This window comes from Hippoglossus hippoglossus, chromosome 5 (assembly GCF_009819705.1).
Source record: "Hippoglossus hippoglossus isolate fHipHip1 chromosome 5, fHipHip1.pri, whole genome shotgun sequence".
NCBI lineage: Eukaryota > Metazoa > Chordata > Actinopteri > Pleuronectiformes > Pleuronectidae > Hippoglossus > Hippoglossus hippoglossus.
The window spans coordinates 16,417,280-16,438,509 of NC_047155.1; the positions used below are offsets into that span (position 1 = coordinate 16,417,280).

Below are 21,230 nucleotides of genomic sequence, written 5' to 3' on the forward strand. Positions count from 1 at the left end.
AGCCAATTTACCAATTATAAAAAGAACTGGTCCATGATCTCATTGAGGACGTTCCTCCTGTAACGTCCAGTTAGTACACGATAGAGACGTCTAATGTTCGAGCTCATTGTTGCTTGCTGAGTGTGTATTGTGAGGCGGCCACCTCTCGCCATCAGAGAGGGTTAGAACAAGAGATTCATACATATGGGCCGATTATTCTCCCTCCAGACATGATCATGTTACATTCAACTCTGGGTGGCCATGAATTATGCACCAATTATGTGCATAATTTCATTCATAATTTGCAGCCTCTCTCTGTTCTTGTCCCGACATTCGACACAGGCTTTAGCGGGGACATCGGTTAGTTTTAGCGTCTCTTTCACACAACTGCGCCTCTGGGGAGGAGGATGTCATAGTCAGTGGTGACACATTATCTCATGGCACGAGATAGACAGTCCTGTCCGAGGCTGTCACACCCCTCTGCACTGCCACCGTGGATACATGTTGCTGTTTCCACCATCGCTCAGGGACTCCTGCCACTGTCTAGTCACTCCTCGTCACGGCAGATACGGCAAGCAACAGCACTTCCCACAGATTTGTGGGAAGTAAAATTTGATAGCAGTGATGTATGTTTGACAGTGAGGGGACAGGATCCTGTAACACTTACTGTGTTTATCACATGAATCAGAGGGAAAAACAACAAGAATATGTGTAGATTATACACATATTCCTTATACCTTATTATTGAGGGAAATAACACTTCTTTCATGACCTTGTCCCTCTGTCTTTAATAGAACTGAGACGTGAGCCTCGCAGTGAGCAACAAGCTGTTCCCAGAGAGTACTTCAGACAAACGATGCTTTAGCCGTGAAGTAGACAGCTGTAGTGGAACATAATATTGTTATATCCTGAACACACAGCATGACAGTGAACGTTTATTGTATAACAGTAGGAAGGATGATTTTTTTTTTTTTAGAGTACAGGTTTAGCCTGTATGAATTCAGCAACTTTCCCTCACCTTCTCAACATGTATTTATATTTTCTTGAGATATTACATTGTATCTTAAATATTAGCAGTTTTAAATGGTTTTAATAAAGGAATAGTCTGTTATTTGGGATATATGCTCATTGTTTTCTTAGGTGGCTTTCACATAATACTTTGTTTGGTCCGGACCTTTGGACTTTTCAGTTTAGTGCAAATCAAAATAAAAGGTGTGAAAGGTGTCTCAGACTATGCTTTCGGAGCAACGGACCAAAATTAAGTCTGATCAAAGCAGGTGGTCCGGGTCCGGATCAAACGTACCCATGGCTCGGTTCGTTTGCAGTGTGAAGTTATTTTATTTTGGGACTTTCTAACCAATTGCAGGAATGTGAGACAGCATTACACAACAGAAGAAGAAGAAGAAGCGGAACCAGCTCACAGGATTAATGTAGATGGATCTACATTTTGCTAGCAGTAATAAATAATACAGTGGCAAGGAAATTTATGAAGTAAGTGGGTTCATTAATTTTCTCCATTCAAATGGAAAGACTATTTTCTATGCACTTTATTAAAAAAATGTTAATGAATACAATAGACAAAATGAACAACACACTGACGTTTGACGCACGCCCATCTACAAACCAATCAATGTCAAGTATGGGTGGACACAGTCCACGTAGGTGATAATGACAGGACGTACATATCTAATACAAAAGTCTTAACTGCATTCCCTAAATTACAATGTAATACTGCATACATTTTGAGGGTCACAGGGGACCTGGAGGAATCCCAGCTGACATTGAGTAAGAGGCGGGTTTTATCCTTCACACAAAACAATGTAAAAAACACAAGTTGTCACTAGTCCTCATTTTAACGGTGAACAATAAATTGTTTTCACACTGTACAGATTGAACAAGCAAGATATACGATGTTTATAAATGACTTGTAGAGGTGGCTTAACTGGAGATTTGGAATGTCAATTTTTTTTCAGCTATTCTCTGATGTCTGTTTCTAATGTATATATTTGAATTACAGGTTGCAAGGCAAGTAGTTGCAACTACTAGTCATTTAGCTGACGCTTTTATCCAAAGCAACTTACAATTAGGGCATTTTTGGGGGCCATTTTTGGGGTTCAGCCTCCTACCCAAGGACATTTCGGCATGGGCTAAGATTCAAGCTGCTGACCTTCTGGTTGGAGGACAACTGCTCCACCCCCTCAGCCACAGCCACCCATCATCCTCAAGCATCAGGGCAGAATCAGTAAATTCAGCCTCCTCTAGGAGCAGATATCTACCTCAGCCCCCTAATGAAGAGCCCTTGAACTCACGGTGACTCTACAGTAATGCAATAAGGTGAGGGTGTCCGTGCAGACACTTCAGCTCTGACTAAGACTCACTTCACTCTTGCAGGGATCAAGGGCTGCACAGTCGATATCCCACAGATGGTGGGGGAACAACCAGATCCGAGCAGCCATTGGAGCCTCTTGACTCATTACTAGGAATGGGAGGCCTGGGGTAAATGGGGAGAAGCACAAGGTAAAGAGGTGGTAAATGATCCCACGGCTGCAGGAACAGGAAACGCTGCATTAGGCCTGTAATGACACACTGAGAGGTTACAGCCTGTGGGAAGCTTCTCATTTCAGAGGCGTGCAGAGCGACAATGAAAAATCAACGCAGTGTCAGCGCTGTGCACTATCACGGATATGTTGCTTTAGGGTAATTCAATCATTAGGTCAATATGAAATTTTGACCCTCGACCTCCCCCAATAGATTCCATCAATTCCTCTGCCATCTGACTGGCACGCCTCATTGAGCTCTGGAGTTGGCTTAATCAGTTTAATGACAGGGAAACCATTAAAGAAAATACATGTGCTTGTTCTGTTTGTAAATTATCATCCCGGCAAACATCCCATAGTGATGCCATTAGTTTATCCGAGTAGATGCATTCATTACATTTTTTTAGCACAGCTTCAAATATACCAGCACAAGAAGTAGTCCTCAGAAAAATCAGTGCAAAGTTACAAGTGTTTAAATATGAAAACTTTATTTAAAGAACACAATGCTTGAACAAGGAACAGTTTTCAAAATATATTCAATTATGTGTGGCTTTGAATCAAAGCCAAAGAACAGTAAATAAGCCATAGAACAGGAAAGAAAGAATGAATTAAATGGGAACCTTACCGAATGAGGAATTGTGCATGGATGTTGGACATATATTTGGCCCCTCTATGTAAATTGTGAAATTTACAAATATCCTCAATCCGCCACTGAGCTCTCTAAAACTACTAGACTGCAATGAACAGTTCAACCACAGCTTCAAACATCATTTACATAAACAAACACACCAATGTAGCCAAATGGTAAATTGGTCTGTATTTAAAGAGAGCTTTTCTAGTCCTGATGAGCACTTTACAATACATAATACGATATTACATATTACGCTAATTATTGTTTTTGTACGATTGTCCTTCTTTACGATGTGCGATCAATGATGCATGATATATGATTATTTTATCATTTTGTGACACTTTGTATTATCAGTTGTAATCTGCATTGTAAAATCACATGTGTTTATGCATCTCTTCTCACATGAGGTCTTTTCAGCCAATCATGCTTGTGATGATGAACGTGACCGTCACGTTGTGACACCGTGACTCGTGTCTCGCAAGCCTAACAAAAGTCCTCCCTGTCTTGTGTTTCAAAATAAGAGCCTTGTGCCTTGAAAGGGATCGTTTATCTACACCAGGTCACTTTGGAATCTGGACACAGCTTAGAAACATCGGTATTGAGCGTCCCATCCCTACTCTGGTCGCGTACGATAACTTTCCTCAAAATTTATCAATTTTAAGCTTCTGGTACGATACTTCAACATTTCCCATCTGGCAACGCTGACACACACACACCCCGAGGTGGTACTGTAAAAGAACCGATGGACCTGTCTGCCAATCATGCAACTGCTCTGTGATGATTGATAGGTTCCACTCAATGCCCCCCACTATCAGTCAGAGAGAGGAGAAACTGTCTTCATCAATATTCATTTTCTTCTCATTTGTATTCATCTCCTTATTCATATTCATCACATGGCTACACGGAGCAGATTAGGCAGCTCTGTGTGTGTTTCTGCGGATCATCGTTTGAGATGATGAGGCTGAGGACGGCCATGGTCCAGGTGACACTGACAATGACACGCTGCGTCTAAAGGCTGCATCAATTTGATCCTGAATGGAAACTGGACCAAAAAAACTTCAGGGGTTTTTCAAAAGTTAATATTGATAGTTTACGTAAACAACAACAAACAAAATAATACAATATTTAGTTGTTTCCACATTGATTATGTGAAAAAGTATACTGGCTGTTGTCTAATGCGACTATTGATTCCTTTTTTTCATGATTCATTTAAGGTCAAATTCTTCTCGAATTGTCTAAGTGTGAATGTGTATTATATCATTTAGCCACACTAGCTATCCTGAGTGGCTGCATTTAATCGCAGCAGCACTTTTAGCTAAATGCTAACAGCAACATGCTAACATGCTCACAAAAACAATGCTAACATGCTGCTATTCAGTAGGTTTACGGTTTGGCACATGGGTTTGGCATCATAATTTAGCACATTAGCATGCTAACATTTGTTCATTAGCTCACAAACCAAAGTACAGCTGGCTGTCTAACGTACATTTCTACGTAAAGGACTGTATACATTTTACAGGGAAAATCCAAAGGTTGTGACATCGATGTTCGCCCCTGAGGGCCTTGTCGCGGTTCCTCTCTTCTTCGGCTCAGAGCCAATAATGTGAAACACTAGTGAACTAGAGTTACGTAACCGCAGCCTCTCGCCTGCAGTCCTGATCAATCCCCTTCAAACCTACACACAGTCTGGTGTTGACAGACAGAACTTTCCATTCTGGTATTTCTTAACTTTAAATATTACTTGTGCCACACAAGGCTGAATTTCTTCAAGCATCACATCGCCTGCACCTTCCTGCAGAGAGCAAGCACATGAACTTATTGACCACCATTGACAGTAATAACAAGGGTTTTCATGTGGCTTGAGATGACGTGTTTAATAAAACAATGTTCTCAGTATTGGTTTTTAATATTTCTTCTGACCAATTCAAAAAGCAGAACTCATCTTTGATTATATTTTGTAAACCAAATTTGAGAGATTCATCACAGACACTAGTTCTTGAAACCAGACTACAAAGCTGCTAACTACTACCACAACACAGTGCTGTGAATGCCCATAAAAAGGTTTATCATGGCTGTAGTCACGACTGAAAGATCCGACATGTTGGTGCAAAACAAACCTGTTGTCAGTGAACATTTTATTTGGCCTTGTGTTTTCACTGAATACGTAACTGAATTAACTACTTTGTCTCAGTAAACACTTTATCATTTACAGAATCTGCTGCTCGTGGTTGTAGCAACAATGGCTACACCATAAGTAACCGAAATCGGACTCATGTAGAAATGCTGTTGTTGTGTTAACCGGTGTTCTGCTACACTCTGTGTTGGAGATGTTACTCTCCGCACAGTGGAAACCCATTCACTCAAGACCAGGCACACGCTCCCTCATTATTCATTATCACTCCCAGAGAATAATTCACTCAGCTGTCTGACTTTGATTAACAACACCGCAGCCACGTAGAAAGAAAGATCTGGATTCTTTAAAGATTGTCCCATTAATTTCCCCCTCTCCGGTGTGCATGTGTGTGTGTGTGCACGTGTCGTTTTCTTGGCTGCTTCTGCAAGTTCTATTCATCCTCGTCTCTTCCCTTCTCCTTCTGCCCCATCATCTAACAACCTCTCCTCTGATTTCCCCACGTTTCCTCCACCTGTACTGTTCATTTTCCCGCTGTCAGCCTCTAATTGGCTGCTACATATGTGAGAGACGGAGGTATAGAGCAGTGTGTTGTACACGCACTCACCTCAACAGACACGTGAAATGGTGGAAAAGAATCAGAAGCATGGCTGTTATAAAGCTTGTTAGTGTGTGCTCATGGCTCGTTTCCTCTCTGTACATGCTTTGCAAGAAATTGCTCTGTTGTAGTAGCCCACGTCATTTGTCGAACATGCCTCCCCTGCTGCAGTGCATGCTCTGCTTTTGTGTGTCCTTACTGTGTAAATGAAAAGAATTCTGAGCTTTCGAGAGTTATCATTAGTTACATCTGTGTGACATTCAAAAGAGTTTCGTAGTTTCCCAAAAAAAAGAGAGATTGGTTCAAGAATTTGGATCCAGAAGGAAACTCTGGCGACCACAGGATATTTCCTTAAGAGAAGATTTTTTTTTAAAAATGATATCAATGTTTTTTTTTTCTCATTAAATTACAGCATTTTTTTTCTAAATCTCTATATTTTATTCCTTCAATATGTCTCTAATACTTTTATATCAAAATGTTTTTCATTGTCTCCTCATATAAAGCCCTTTGTTCACCTATTGATGCAGCTGAATGAGACAAAGAGGAATCGATGCTCAGGCAGCAGGTGAGAGAAGCAGCACACGTGCTCTACAGACATGAACAGGACACGATGCAGCGCTGGCAACAGGCTCCTCCTCTGAGACTTCAATGCACCTTAAAGACTGGGCTGTAGTATCCTTTTCTCTGGCTTCATATGCACTAACCTTCATGAGAAAAGTCAAGTTTGTTCAAAATACTAAATAATTACAAAGCAGAACAAATGTGACCATGTTTCTGCAGTTTCAGTTGACCAGTAATGGCTTCCCATTCATCCAACACTTAATTTCTCATATAAAGTAGTAGATTATCTTGCCCTGCCACTCTTCAAAATCTTGTAACCTCAATATTCATTTGCATGCCATAAGCGCTCAGCAGACATTTCTTCATTTCTAAGAGCTTAGAAATCCTCTGGAAAAAAAGAGCCTCTTTATTTTTATATAAACTCCCACCTGCTGACAAGGAAGCTGCCCACTATACTCAAATCCAGAATTAAACCCATTTATTCAAGCTGTCTTAAAAGAGTGTGCATAACTTTCTAAATTCAAGGGGATTAAACCGTCTCTGTGGTGCAGTTAGAGTTAGCATAGTTTCTTATAGCCTCAGTAAATCCTTATAACAATATATCAGTCAGAGTTTTGTATTGGGACCATTTTTCACCAGCCATTTACCTCTTCACAAGAGAAAAGTTGGACCCTGTTCTTCCCAGTGACACGTGAGCTTCTGGCTCCTGAACAGCTTTCTTCACACTCTTTCTTCACCCTCTCAATAAACTCAGTCTGATCTCTTTTCAACTCAGAACGACATGAAGAACTGTAGTTTCACCTATTCATGTACTTACTGGAACTTATCACTTACGCCCTACTTTACTGATTTAAACCTAAATATAATTCATTGTATTTCTAAGTTCTTATTTAATTTTGTTGATTAGATTTTTATTATTCCTATACTATCAAACCCCCCTGCCTCCTGTTGTACCCCCAGTTGTCCAACAAGGGAAGATTTCTCTGTTTCTTCATATGTCAATCATGATGTTTAACCCTGTTTTTATAGCATCTAATAAATAATTAAAACCAAAATTAACCTGAAAAATTGGACAGAGTGACGAACCTAAAATGACAGAAACCATCTTTGAGAAGTGTAGTTGAAGTGAACTTATTTTTGCTCCATCTCCCATCCACTAACATGAAGGAGGCAGGATTCCTAACCACGCGTGATCGTGGCTCCGAGGAGGATATCAGAGGAATATTTGGCTTAAAACATGATGTTTCGAGTCAAATGTGAATGTCGGGGCTTACGGACACTTGGGTGACACCACAGGAGCAGTACGGAGGCTTTTTATTTTCTGTTGTTTTTTTACGTTTGAAGAATCGGTCTTGTAAACAAAGTTGTATGACCTTACTTCATGTGTTACCAACACACTACATGGCTAATGGTGTATATGACAACACTATGAGTGAATGTTAACTTTGATAATGATTTGTGAATCTAAAGTACAGCAGTTTTCATTACAGATAATTGTATAACATGTCAGTCGTCCTCTAAATACCTTCTCATAACAGGTTTGAATAACATTATATTGCATTATATTAGATGGTTTACATGTATTGCACAAATACAGGCTGTTGAGTCTACTGAACAAAATGAGCCATTAGTTTATTACACAACAATGCTATTATAATGATCAATGTGGTGTTGTGGAGTAACACTGCACCTTTCTTACTTTTAAATGTGCTTAAACAGAAAAACACTGCAAATGCATTATAATGATGAAAGACTCTTTCTGCTGGTGCATGGGTTTCTTTCTACCAAAATATCCTTTTTTGCAGCCACACAGTAATACCACTGAGAAATAATTCCATTTAGAGTCCATTCCCATATACTTTCATCACGCCAAAACAATATACTGGGATTTCACTGTGTCCTTGGAGAGAAAGGGAAATTGTTAGTGCTTGCTCAGCATCTTTTGCTTTTTTATCCTCTTAACTCTTGTTTGCGCTGCAGCAGGAAACAATCTGATTAAAAAACACAATCAGCACGACGGCAGGGCCTGTGTCTTCTAATCAAACCATAATGAGAGTTTACCATGCATTATCTCTGACTTGGATTTAATGAGACTTTAGCATGCATTATCTCAAAGTGAAATTTAATAGCAGTAGCCCGGGGGGGGGGGGGGGGGGGGGGGGGGGGGGGGGGGGCATTCGCAATTCCATCTGTAACTCTTTGCCAAAGGCTGAGTCAGAGAGGAACAACAGCAGGAAAAGGTGAGGGACGACTCATCCTGAGCTCCAGAGTGAGTTTGGAAACATCCCTGCAACAGATGCTCAGCCTCTGTTTGCTCTCAGTCCTGCGATGACTTTCCATCTGGTTGCTTTGCCCTTGTATGTTTGTTTGGGACATGAACATAGAGAAGTGCACGGAAAGCGGGTCCTTCAACACCCAGCAAGAACCACCCCCCGCTGTCGTGTCCTTGAACAAAACTATGATTCCTGTGCAGCTGCAGGGACGCAGTAAAGTAGCTGAAGGGTAAAAAAAAAAAAAATAGACTTCTATTTGCTGATGATTGATTTTCCAAAAAAAATATTTCATTGTAGCTCGAGCATAATAATATTTCCTACAGAAATACATTTAGCAAGCTGGAAAAGATTATATTTTCGTTCTGCAGTGTGGAAAAGAATACAAAGAGCTCTGCTACTCATATTATTTACATTATTATTATCGTTACATTATCACTTTTAAGTTCAAATACAATGACAGAAGAAAGACGTCAAGCCTCTTATGATCTTACTGACTTAAATGGAAAACAGGAAATGTTTCCAAAACACTGACCTGTTATACATGCAAAACTACTTTGTTTTGAAAGCACATGTCATCCCATGTTGCACACAGTGTGCAGGAGACACATTGTTGATGAGGAGGAGGAAAAAGGCCACATGTCGGACACATGTGACAAAGTGACCTCTGGAGGGAAGAGCCTGATTGTGTGTTGGTGCCTGGCTACTCTGGTCAAAGCTGCGGTGGAAAAATGGATGAATAATTGATTTTACTCTAATGGGTGCATTTGTACTGTGTGTGTGTGTGTGTGTGTGTGTGTGTGAGTGTGAGAGAGAGAAAGAGAGAGAGAGAGAGAGAGAGAGAGAGAGAGAGAGAGAGAGAGAGAGAGAGAGTGTGGTCCAGGTATTACTCATGTTGTGGGGGACCTGTCACATTATGGGTGTCAAAAAGCCCCAAAAGTCCCCATAATGTAAATCATTAAATACTAAGGTGAAATCATGTTTTAAGGTTAGATTCAGGTTGGGGTAAGGGTTAGTTACAGTTGGGCAAATACAAGTAACTATGGTTACGGTTAGAGTAAGTCTCCAGGAAATCAATGTAAGTCAATATAATGTCCTGTGAAGTCATTGAACTGAAGATTCTATATGTCAGTACTTGATATTCACTGTACTTTGCGTGACATCTTATTATGCTTTTCGAAAAATATTGTCTTATGTCTTTGCTTATTTAATATTTTATTGGAGTCGTGCCATGAAAAATGAGGGGATAGAACCCCCCCCCCCCCAGTGATTTCCATGACTCTCTGCTGCGTATTGAGTTAAGACAGGAAGAGTCATCACCTCAGCGTGTCAGCCTGTCCATAGGTTCACTGCTGACATTATTCCTGCAAACCTAATTAACAACATCAGCCGCAATCCCTTGAACGCATGACAAGCAGCCAGGAGGAGGGGGGGCGGGGGGGTGAAAGTATTAATATTTATGGCTCCTTTCAGTAGTGAACAGAGAAATGGTGTAAATTAGCAAGTCTAATGCTTTGCGATGCTGTAATCCTCTGCGAGGGGAGAAAATTGATACTATCCACTGTCCAAATCACTGGTGGAGAGCTGCCATCGGGGCCGATATTAGAGCTGAGAGCTGCTGTTTTTGTCGTGTTAACTTTGTGCTGCGCAGAGAATGGAGTGGGTCTTATGAACCTATAAACAATACAGATGGTTAGGGCCCCTGCATTATATGGCGTTCATCTCATTCTCTCCATCTCATCCCCCTAATTAGATTTAATGACGTGCCAACAACCTTGGGTAGAGCCGAGCTTTGGACTTTATAACAGAAGCACCATGCAGTGAATACAGGATTAAAGCTCTCAGAGTTAGTTTTTATCTTATTCTAAGCCCTGTGTAATTGGCAGGAATGTGGAGTCTCAATTGGCAAGTGGTTAAAAGGGGAAACTTTTATATTAGCATTCTGTTGTCAAATTTTGTTCTTGCAACTTCCCAGTTGAGTCAGAGATTCTCAAAGAAACCAAAGACGTCTGTGAAGATAGAGAGGAGCAATGGAGACGCCTGAAGAGGGAACAGAGGGACCAGTCACAGAGAGAATTTCTGATCTGTTCCTGGCGTCATATATAATTGTGGTATTAAGCAAATTATCTCTCTTATCTCACATAGGGTAAATTTACCTCTTCTGCCAAGGAGGTAATGTGGGTTGGTTTCTTTTTCAGCAGGATTACGCAAAAACTACGTAATGTAACCATTTTCTTGGTGGAAGGATGCGACACAGGCAAAGAAAGAACCCTGTAAATTTTGTCCGGACTAAAGACTGGATCCTCAGGTTTGTTATCACTTTCTTTTTTGTTTTTACATTTGACCAGTTTTCCCAAAGAACAATTCAGGGAGCGTAATGGAAAAAAATCTGACACATTTATAAAACTGATGTATAAAACTGAGTGTGAGTAATTTGGTGTGACCCTACTAGTGCCACTCTAGTATTATTTATTTGATTTGTGTTTTCAGAAGTCCGTAATCAAAATAGTTGAAAGGAGATAAATTATCTGCTCCAATAAAATATCTCAGAATTTATTATTTGATATTTTTCTTTGTCAGGATAAAATATGCCCACTTCAATTATTGGGACTTGTGTTACCAGATTTTCATTGGTTTGATTTATTCACTCATCACAGCTACATGTGAACCACCGTGTACAGATATATATTTTTATTTATACAGTATAAAAGAAACGAGAATGAACAACAGTGAAACACGTCTCCTGCGTAAACACAGATTAAAGCATTCTGGCGCCATATATTTTTTTAAATCATTCAACAGACAGTGATCCGATCACAAGTTGTCACAAGTTCAGATCTGAATGCATCTGAATCATATTGTTTTTCAACTGGGTACAATATTTCCTGATAGTAGATGAGGAAGTGATCACATGTGGTCACAGGCAACACATTCAGAATGCATTTTAATACCAGACGAACCTAATGCTGTCCAGTTGTGATCGGATCTCTCAAAATTCTTGATTTTACTTACTGTTTTTTGCCCGGTTTATTTTTAACTGTTTGTCCCTCATACCCTAGACATCTTAGGGACCTCACAAAAGATGTTAATGTCAGGTGTGAACGGAGCCAAACAGACTGAACAGACGTACTCATCCAACTGGTGTAGAGCAGCTTCACTGGGTTGGCTGAGTCTTTAGGCCTTGACAAGCTATTGCCTTAACTTCACACTTGACAGAGCAGTCCCTGTCAGGCCATAGGCCAGTGTGCTGGGTGCTGCCTTTCCACCAGTAATGAGCTACTTTAGCAAAGCTGCTCTAAGTGCACGTTGTCATTGGGACACACACACAAACACACACACACACACACACACAGAAGGAAAGTTGGCATGAGCTCCTCGTCCTTGATCTGTGTCATACTCTCAGCAGTTGATATGAGCTCTCATTAGTGTGTGTGTGTGTGTGTGTGTGTGTGTGTGTGTGTCACTTTGCTTCTGCAGCTCTAGAAATGTGGCTTCTCTGTTGTGAAATTCATCCGGTATAATGATTCAGTGACAAGCAGCAGCGCTGGAAGCGTCGCAGCTTTGAATAATAGGAGAGAGACTAATGTTGCAATATATAGGAACCTGTCAAAAAACAGGCTCCATAGATTTTTCCATTTGTATTGCTCACTGTAAGTACAGCATAATGCATTTTGTTCACCATCCCCCACATCGAGGTGTATCCACAGTGTTTTTCCCAGGTAGATAAAAGCTTTTAGATAAAGAGGTGAAACTACAGAATTATAAAAATGGTCCATAAAACTCTTACGTTTAACTTTTACTGCGCCTCATTAAAACCAATAAACCACAAAAATGAAGTGATAAAATTGCATGGTAATTGCTAAATTTAATGATCAGTACATGTGTCTGTATATGGAGAGTTAATGCCTTTTTGTTATAACCTCGACATAAAACGGAATGGAAAAAATAGCCATTTCAGTGAATAGCAGGTGACTTGATACAGACTACAACCACTAGCAACCTCTGCCAACCAGAGCACTTACAGTGCTTCCATACATTGATTTTCCAGACTCATGTTATTGTTCACTGACAAGGAATTTAATGAAAGCTATTTAGTGTTTTTTGTGAAAGATGAAGTGTCACTAATTTACATGTACAATTATAGTTGATAATTATATAGTTATAAAAATTTATTCTTCATGTGCCGTGACGTCACAGTAAACCTGTCCTTTGACCTTTGACTAATCAGTTCTTTGAGTCCAAGTGAATGTTTGTGTGTTGGATGCTACTGAAGCTGCCTCCAAGTGTTTGCAATATATTTCAGTCACAATAGTGTCATCATGGCCTTTGACCTTTAAACAATCGTATATAATCAATGAGTCCAAGTGACAACTGGTCAAAATCTGAAGACATTTCCTTAAGTCAGACTTAAAATATCATGTTCAAGAGGCAAAACATACATTTGAAGGTCACTGTCACGTTGACATTTGACCTCAAAATCCTAATCAGTACATTCATGAGTCCAAGCTAACATTTTGACCAAATATGAAAACATTCCCTCAAGGTGTTCTTGACATTCTGCATGGATGGGTGTACATTCAACCTGAAAACATAATCCCTCTGGCCACTGACTGTAACAGAGGCCAAACAATTAGTTTTCCTGATAAATTGGGATGTGGTGTACTAGGGATGAAAGGGTAGACTGTGAAAATGCTCAAACTATTCATGTTCAGTTTGCAGTTCATTTGCGGACTTAAAAAGCCAGTTCTCACAAAACTGTCCTTACTTTCTGTCAAACAGTTTAAAACAGATCAATCCGCATTAAATTTGGGTATTTCAGATTTTTGGAGATTCTGTATTTAGCTGCACTCTGAATATTTTCCACTTTTAAAACAGGACTCAGTCCTCCACCCCCTCCACCAGACACTGACCTCTCAGGGGAAGACTTCACAAAATGGCTGCCATGAGTAAATCAATTCACTGAGCCACATAACTTAGAGACAACCAATCTCGTCCGGTTAAGGGCACATCACCCCTCATGGTCAGCATAGGCGTCTGCATGGGACCCTGAGCAACGGGGCAAATGGAGCAAATGCATCCTTGAGTTTTTATTCTGTAGCTCTTATATATTTATAGCGTCTCATATGAAATACTGTCATGGTAAAAAATCTGGACGTAGGCAGGCATGCTACTTAGTGATGCAGGCAGGATAAAAAACCCTGATGTGAACAAGACATTCTTGGCAAGGCGTCGGCTGCAAATGAAAACCCTCCTTGGGATCAATAAAGTTGTCTGAATCTGAATGACGCCCTTTGCCACTGACTCGGGCCTATAATTGTATCTTAGCTGATCTTATCACTTATCAAGACGAAACATCAACACAAGGAGGTGGGCTGCGTAGACCACAAAAACAGATCAAAATGAGACCCTCTGGTCTACGCAGGATTTCTGAGCTTTACTTGTCCCGTCCTTACCGCTGCCGCCTAGCAACAAACTGCCGTTGGACACTACGTAAAACTTTTAATGAACTTTGGGTTTTTAACATGTGGACGTTTAGCTGTTCGTTTGAGATGAAGCCAGATACTTCAAGCATCTGACGTTTTGGTCTTCCCAAACGTTGGTCCCATGCCGCCGTCATTATCTCTTCAAGAAACAGCTTGTCTGCAAAGAACAGTGAATCCTGCGCTAAGTCGGCCTGAGAAGGATCCGTGTACCGCTGGAGCCTTTGTTGCTCAGGGATGAAAGGACACATTTGAAGGAGCCTAGTTGTGCTGCTGTGACACAATCTGTCTTAAAATGCAGCCTCCAAAGGATGCAGCCCCTGAATTGAGACACATTGTGGGTAAATTAAGATTAAGTAAAAAAACAATAAGAAACAATCTAATTACGGCCACCACGACCACCTAGACAAAAAAAAGTCAGCAGATGATATGTGGAACAATTTTGTGGGTGTTTGTGAACACTGTGGGAGCCCATCTGATGCTGAGGGGACAGTAGCAACGAGGGCGGAGGATTCAGATGGAGAAATGATATCAAGTTACAAAACCATCAGAGAAATATGTGCCGTCCATAGAGAAAAGTAAGCGGATTTTAATTCTAACCAATGACTCGACCAAACGATTCATCTCATTCCAGTTTGGGTGGATTGGAAACCTACTCTTGGCACTTTATGTATTGCCCTTTCATCTACTCATTCACTGTCAAATGAGCACAACCTTCTCTCCACCCTCTCCTCTTATGAGACCGTTCATCTGTCTCTCTCTGTCTCATTCCCTCAAACGGGAACCACTCCTCCTTATTCACCCAGCGGAGGGATTACAGGCCAGAACAGATGAGAGGAAGCACACAGCAGAGCGGAAATATGGACGTGCGGTGCTCAGCAGACGGAGAGGAGGGGACAACAGCACTGTCTTTATATGACATGAGCAGAAATCTAAGTGAAGTGTGTCACAGTTTTATGATCCCCGCTCATTAAAGATTACGTACAATCGCATGGAAAACAGGATGATTGTAAGAGAGATTATTAACACTGTTAAAATAGTTTCAAAAAGCCAAACAACAAGCCAGAGTGGTGTCCTTGCTGTAATGTCCTTGTGTGTGTGTGTGTGTGTGTGCGTGTGTGTGTGCGTGCAGCCAAACCAGCTGATTAATGATCCAGGAGAAAGAACCACACACAAAGGCAAGCAGATACTTTGGGAATCAATTCATCACACTTTATTTTGTGTGACCCCAGCTGATGTAGTGGCTTGAGAGCAGCAGCACAATACACTCTCAGCACAAATCTATGAATGTGGCATAGAACGCGTGCGTACGTACACATACACACACATACACACACATACACGCACACGATAGCCTGAGCAGACGACAAGGCCACAGCTAGGATCTAAAATCAATCATCTCTGCCAGAGCTTTATTGGTAAGGGTAAGGAGAGATTGAGGGAAAGGAAGGAAGGAAGGGAGAAAGGAAAAAGAAAACTACAGAGTTGAGAGTATGCACACATTTTGGGGATACTGTTTAATTGTGAGAAGAGTTTCAAAAATTGCAATAACATTGTTATTTACACTGGATGCAACTGAATAAAAAAAAGCACCATGCTCCAGTACAAAGGGTGAAGGACGTGTTCAGTGTTTTTCCATGCTATGCTATGTTTGGACATACACTGAGGATGCTTTATGAAGAGGGCGCTAGTGAGGTCACTAGGCCATCCCCCTAAAGCCTTGAAGGCACTGGTCGAACTGGTCAGCACTTTCTCTTGCTGTAAGAAGCTGCTTTTCGCACCACTGAACCAGAGCCTGCTGCAGCATCTCCACACGGACCCCCTCAAACCTCGCAATCTGGGAGAAGCACATCACATGCATGTTAATACATATACACAGTGCAGGCATGTCGCCAAACTGGATGCTACACAATTTACTTGAGGGGTGAAGGCAGGTAAGACATGTGGAAACTGAGGATTCCAGTTTGAATTCAATGTTTTACCTCCTGTTTAGCAACTCCACAAATGTGATTGAAGTCCGTCTCTGCTGCTTTCTTCACCTCCTCCATCTGATGAACATGAAGACCATGAATTCGTCATTATAAACTTGTTCTCAATAAGCCTGCATATATTATGTGTGTATCTAGCATCAGCTTTTTGTCTCAGTGGTCAATCCCCTGACACTGAGTAATATCAGTGGGACGTTACTGACATCTGCTGGTGACAAGAAAGAATGCACGTGTGCTCCAGGAGGGATACATGGGCACGGACACTCACAGCAGCCTTCTTCACAGGTTTGGCCTTCTCTGCGTTCCTCCTCGCAGTCTCCAACTCTGCCAGTTTACAGGTTCTCCTGAACAGCATTTCCTGCATTGGACAAATGAATCACGTTACACTTGGTAATATTAATCTCATGATTCACGCCATAGACATACTGTGTATAAAGATGGATAACTCGTCCCCAACTCAACCCATTTTACTAAAATGAAGCTGAAAAATCCCGGACAAGGGTGCCGCCATCTTGTGCTTTTGACATCATTTGGAGTAGCAATAGTGATCGAGGTGTGGTGCCGTAGCATGGAGGTCTTGTGGATACATGTGCTTGACCAAGTCAGTCTCAGCTGTCATCATGACATTTTACCCCGTTCAACTAACTAACTAAAACCAAACTTACTGTAAAAATGAGAGAACGACCTCAATTGACAGAAACCATGACTTATCCATTATTATTATTACCATTATTGTTATTAACATTATTGCTATTACAAACGTATTGAGCACTGTTGAAAACAAAGTTATAAAGTGCTCTATAAAGTCAAAATGACAAAAGGAATTACAGGTTGGACATGAGATGAAACCACTCACCTTCTCTGCCTCCTGGTAGCGTGACTCCAGGTCGAGGCCGAGCCCGAGAGTGCTCACATTGTTCTCTGCAGTGCTCATCATGTTTTTCTTCCCCCACACAGCAGAACATTACGTGTGGATTATTTGGTAAATCAATGGCCTAATTAAAATGTGATATCAACAACAACAACAACAACAACAACAACAACTTACCTTCATGGATTCAAAGACTTCTGATAATTTCACACAAATCCTGTAAAAAGAGGTGATTGTTGACATTTTGAATCAAATGAATTGAATCTGACTTGTGTTCAGAGGTATTAGCTTTAAGTACATGTGCGATGGGCCTGGGAGTGGGACCAACTCTATTATCGTCTCACCTTGAAAAAGCCTGTTTGTCCGGATCCTCCCCAGCTTCCACACAGAGATGCAGAGCAGCAGAGAAGTGCCCACAGGCCACTGCTATTTCTGCAAACAAATATATCATCAAACACACAGAAACAACAGACCGGGAACAGATTGAATTGTTACTGTGATGGGAATGAATATAAATACACTACACAGCCTCGTAAAACAATAGTCATTCAATCTGAATACACAAATAAAACCAGTGAATTAAATCTGATGACCCCTTTGTTCTTACACACTCATTAGTAATGGCCCAGATATAGACTGTACATAAAGATGGACAACACATCTTCACTTCCTGCCACAATCCTGAAGTCAAGCTAAAATATCCCGGGTATGACCGCCACCATCTTTGAGTGTGCGGTCCTGTTAACCAATCGCAAAGTCAGTCTCAGCTGTCAATCTTGATGTTTCACGCCGTTTTTGTAGCATCTAATAACTAATTAAATACTAAACTTATCAGAAAAATTAACACTTGAAAAAACAGCAGTGTGATAAGAATTGTCTAATCCACTAACATGGAGGAGGTGGGATTTATGACCTATACTGCAGCACACCACCACTTTGGCCTCACTTCTGAGGAGCAGTCATGTCGTTCTGTAGTTACAGTCTATGGGCTCACACTGCAGCACCAGTACTGCTGAATGTCATGGTTTTAAATGTGTACAGATGTGGAAACGTATGACTTGTGACACACTATCATTTGACTGACTGATGAATCCTCACTGAGTTTCTGGTACATTAATCATTGCTTCTGCTTGATTTAGCCTCAGCACCTGCTGTGGCTCGGATGTGCGTGCAAATGTCTTCTTTGTACTTTTATATGTGAAGCACTTTTCTTACTTTGCTCAGTTAGCACCACATCCAGGAATCTCTGCAGGAAAAACAAAAGTTCAAAAAGTCCAACAGGGCAGTTTGTATCTGATTATGTGAGAAAAGAACGAAGGGAGGAAAACAAATCAAGTAGGAGATTCGCCCACCTCTGCTGCGCTCTTGGTGTAGCCAGTCATAATGAGATTCTGGTCCCGAGCCGCTTGAAAGAACTCATCCACGTCCTGCGGATACAAATCATTACAGCGTTAGAACTTCACATACATGTTTAGAGGCAGTGGGTTCTGTCTGTGCGAGTCCCAGTCGTTACCTTGTGGCCTTCTTTCCTCATCTCTCCCACAGCCTGACTCAGCCGGTTGAAGATGTTCTTCCTCACTCTTTGTCGACCTGGAGGCTGCACACATACGCTCGAATAACTTCAAAGTCAATTTGTTTCAATTAAATCACAGTATAGCATGACTACATAAGACAGATACACAACTAACAAAGGGAAGCTCAGTTAAAATATCTTGTATGAAATTGATGGATATTGTTTCAGTATTAATTGGCCATGAACTTATCCCACCAGTGCTTGCTGAAGTGTTAAAAAGTGTTAAAAAGTGTGAGTACACACTGTCAAAATATCCTCACACCAGTGGTTTCGAATGCAAATGTCCTCCATCCACAGAAATCATAGATGGACATGTATTATCATAGTATTCCTTTGTCACTTCAGAACTGCTACAGCTCGACATACAGCATTCCTGACCTGATGAGGCGGATGCAGTCAAACAGGAAATAAAAGAGTCATCAGCAGGACTTAAATCACGCCCAACGCTGACTCACACACTTTGACTTCAACAAAGCAAAGAATATCCAAATATGTTTTTGAAATGGCCTCTGACCAAATCTCAGAGTGCTGGGCTAACAATGTGTTCATAGCATACGCCTAATTACTTAAAAAACACACTGGTCCCTTGAAAGGAGGGGACTACGTATGTAAATTGTTGCAATTCCTAAACCCTTCCTCCAATTTTGATGTAAATACCCTAAAAGTAAAGCCGAAGGTCTGCACTTTAATAGCATCTCGGTTATTTCATTTCCAATCCATTGTGGTAGCTTACAGGGCCAAAATTATAAAAATTGTGTCGCTTTCCAAATATTTCCGGACCTGTATATATGTAGAATGTGAAGGTAAAGTATTTGTCATATGAATCTCTCCTCTGTCTCTTCTGAGACACAGGCAGTGAAAGTTTAACCATTTACCATCTTTGCCTCTCGTAAAAAAACGATCACGTTGCATTCTCTGTAACATCTTTCTCTTTACTCAGGCTGACCAGAGAGAACGCCTTTTTGTGTCCACTTACATCTGCACTGGTGAGGAAGATCTCCACAGCTTTATTCTTCTTCAGCATGCTGTGTGAAGCAACCTGCCGCAGGAAGGTTTCCAGTGCTTTACAGTACGGCTGCCACTCTCCCAAACCAAGGAAACCTGCAGGAACACATTCAGCACTTTGGCGATGACTCAGAATAGACGCTGAAAGTTTGTTTTTATTTATTTATTTTCCCCTTTATTTGATCAAGTATATTATTGTGCAGAGGTGGTCTTCAGGTGTACTCACCAAGCTGTTTCATAACCTTGGCAGATGCATTCACCTGAGGCTTTGCAGGAATAGGAGGAAACTTGAAGAAAGAAAAGAAAGTATGATTCTATTCAAGCCAGTATTGTTTTTACAAACATTGTTTCATTGTGTGTTTGGCTTAAGGGAGGCTCCTCAATAGGGTTAAGCTTTTTGCAATATGCAGAGCTTATAGTTACAATATGTTCACAATATCAATCTTTCATTTCACTGTATGAACTTCTGCTTCATTTTCAACTGTATCAGTCAAGGAAGAAGAGGAGGAAGCATTTGAAGATAAACAAAGTGCCGAACAAAGCTTGGACAGCATCACGTTTTCAGTGTTTGAAGGAACCATTTTAGTTTGTGATCTTATCCATCACAAAAGCACTGTGTTACAACAACATATGGTTTTAAGTTATCGCTTGTGGTTTTTTAAGAAGCCAATTCCACCATGAAAACAGATAAGATATGTCTTAACAGTAAAAGCAGCCAACAGCTTCACAATCTTCACTGACAGAGCAACTGTCCATCTATGGTTTACAAGTCAAATAAATGATTCAGCGCAGATGAAAACTACTCACTATGACCCCCTGTATCCCGGGTACGTCCTCCTGAGAGAACAGGTGGTGCTGCAGCCATTCCAAATCTTCATAGATCCGGTACACATGGTACTCCCCCGTCCCAGAAAGCTGGCACACAGAGACCACCATTTTTTAAAAGCACATAAACTGAATGATCTTTGGGGTATTTGCTGTATTAATTTAGATTCACGCAACAACTAAAGTACATGAATAACTTCTCACCTTTTGAGAAACTATCAGAAAGGTGAGTGTGTCCCCATCTATCAGCACCTCTGTCACCTTGATGTTATGACCAAGGACACTAGGAGCGGATGTCCCTTCTTGCACCTCTTCCTGTGTTAAGAATGTAGTTGTCAATACTATCAATACAACTGGCAGTGAATTCTAGTTAGCATTCTTCAAAACTTCACAACACGCACACTGCCTGGAGTAAAAGGCTGTCACATGATACCCAGAGATAAAAAAAACATTTTCAAACACACTTACCATCATTGTCAAAGCCTGAAAGTTTCCTGTCTCCTGTTTTTGGTTTGTAGAAATCTTAAATCTCGATAAAAGTGCAGAAAGTCACAAAGCTCTTTCTGTCTTGTGTCGGCTTTGGAGCGCTTACGTTCCAACTGCTGAGACAGCACAGGATATCCTCCGGGTCAAGGTGCACGCTGAGTCCTGAGAGAAATGGGGTAAAAAAACAGTGCAAAATCTAAAGTGCTGACGCAGGGAAAAGATAAGTAAATGGTGCGTTAGTCAGTAACTCTGTGCCTTCGACACACCCACACAGGGAGAAAAAATGTCTTTAACG

At 41.0% G+C, this 21,230-nt stretch overlaps 1 protein-coding gene across 1 annotated transcript; it reads right to left on the reverse strand.

The window, feature by feature from the left end:
• Positions 1-15,385: 15,385 nt before the first annotated feature.
• On the reverse strand, positions 15,386-21,128 carry si:dkey-28n18.9 (sorting nexin-32). Its single transcript, XM_034585771.1, has 14 exons — positions 20,918-21,128; positions 20,654-20,764; positions 20,432-20,539; positions 19,851-19,911; positions 19,596-19,720; positions 18,560-18,643; positions 18,399-18,473; positions 18,262-18,292; positions 17,391-17,478; positions 17,224-17,263; positions 17,032-17,118; positions 16,444-16,533; positions 16,170-16,235; positions 15,386-16,024 (listed from the first exon to the last, which is right to left on the reverse strand). Exons 1-14 carry the CDS (start codon positions 20,921-20,923, stop codon positions 15,887-15,889), a joined length of 1,110 nt encoding a protein of 369 aa, XP_034441662.1. The 5' UTR covers positions 20,924-21,128; the 3' UTR covers positions 15,386-15,886.
• Positions 21,129-21,230: the final 102 nt, after the last annotated feature.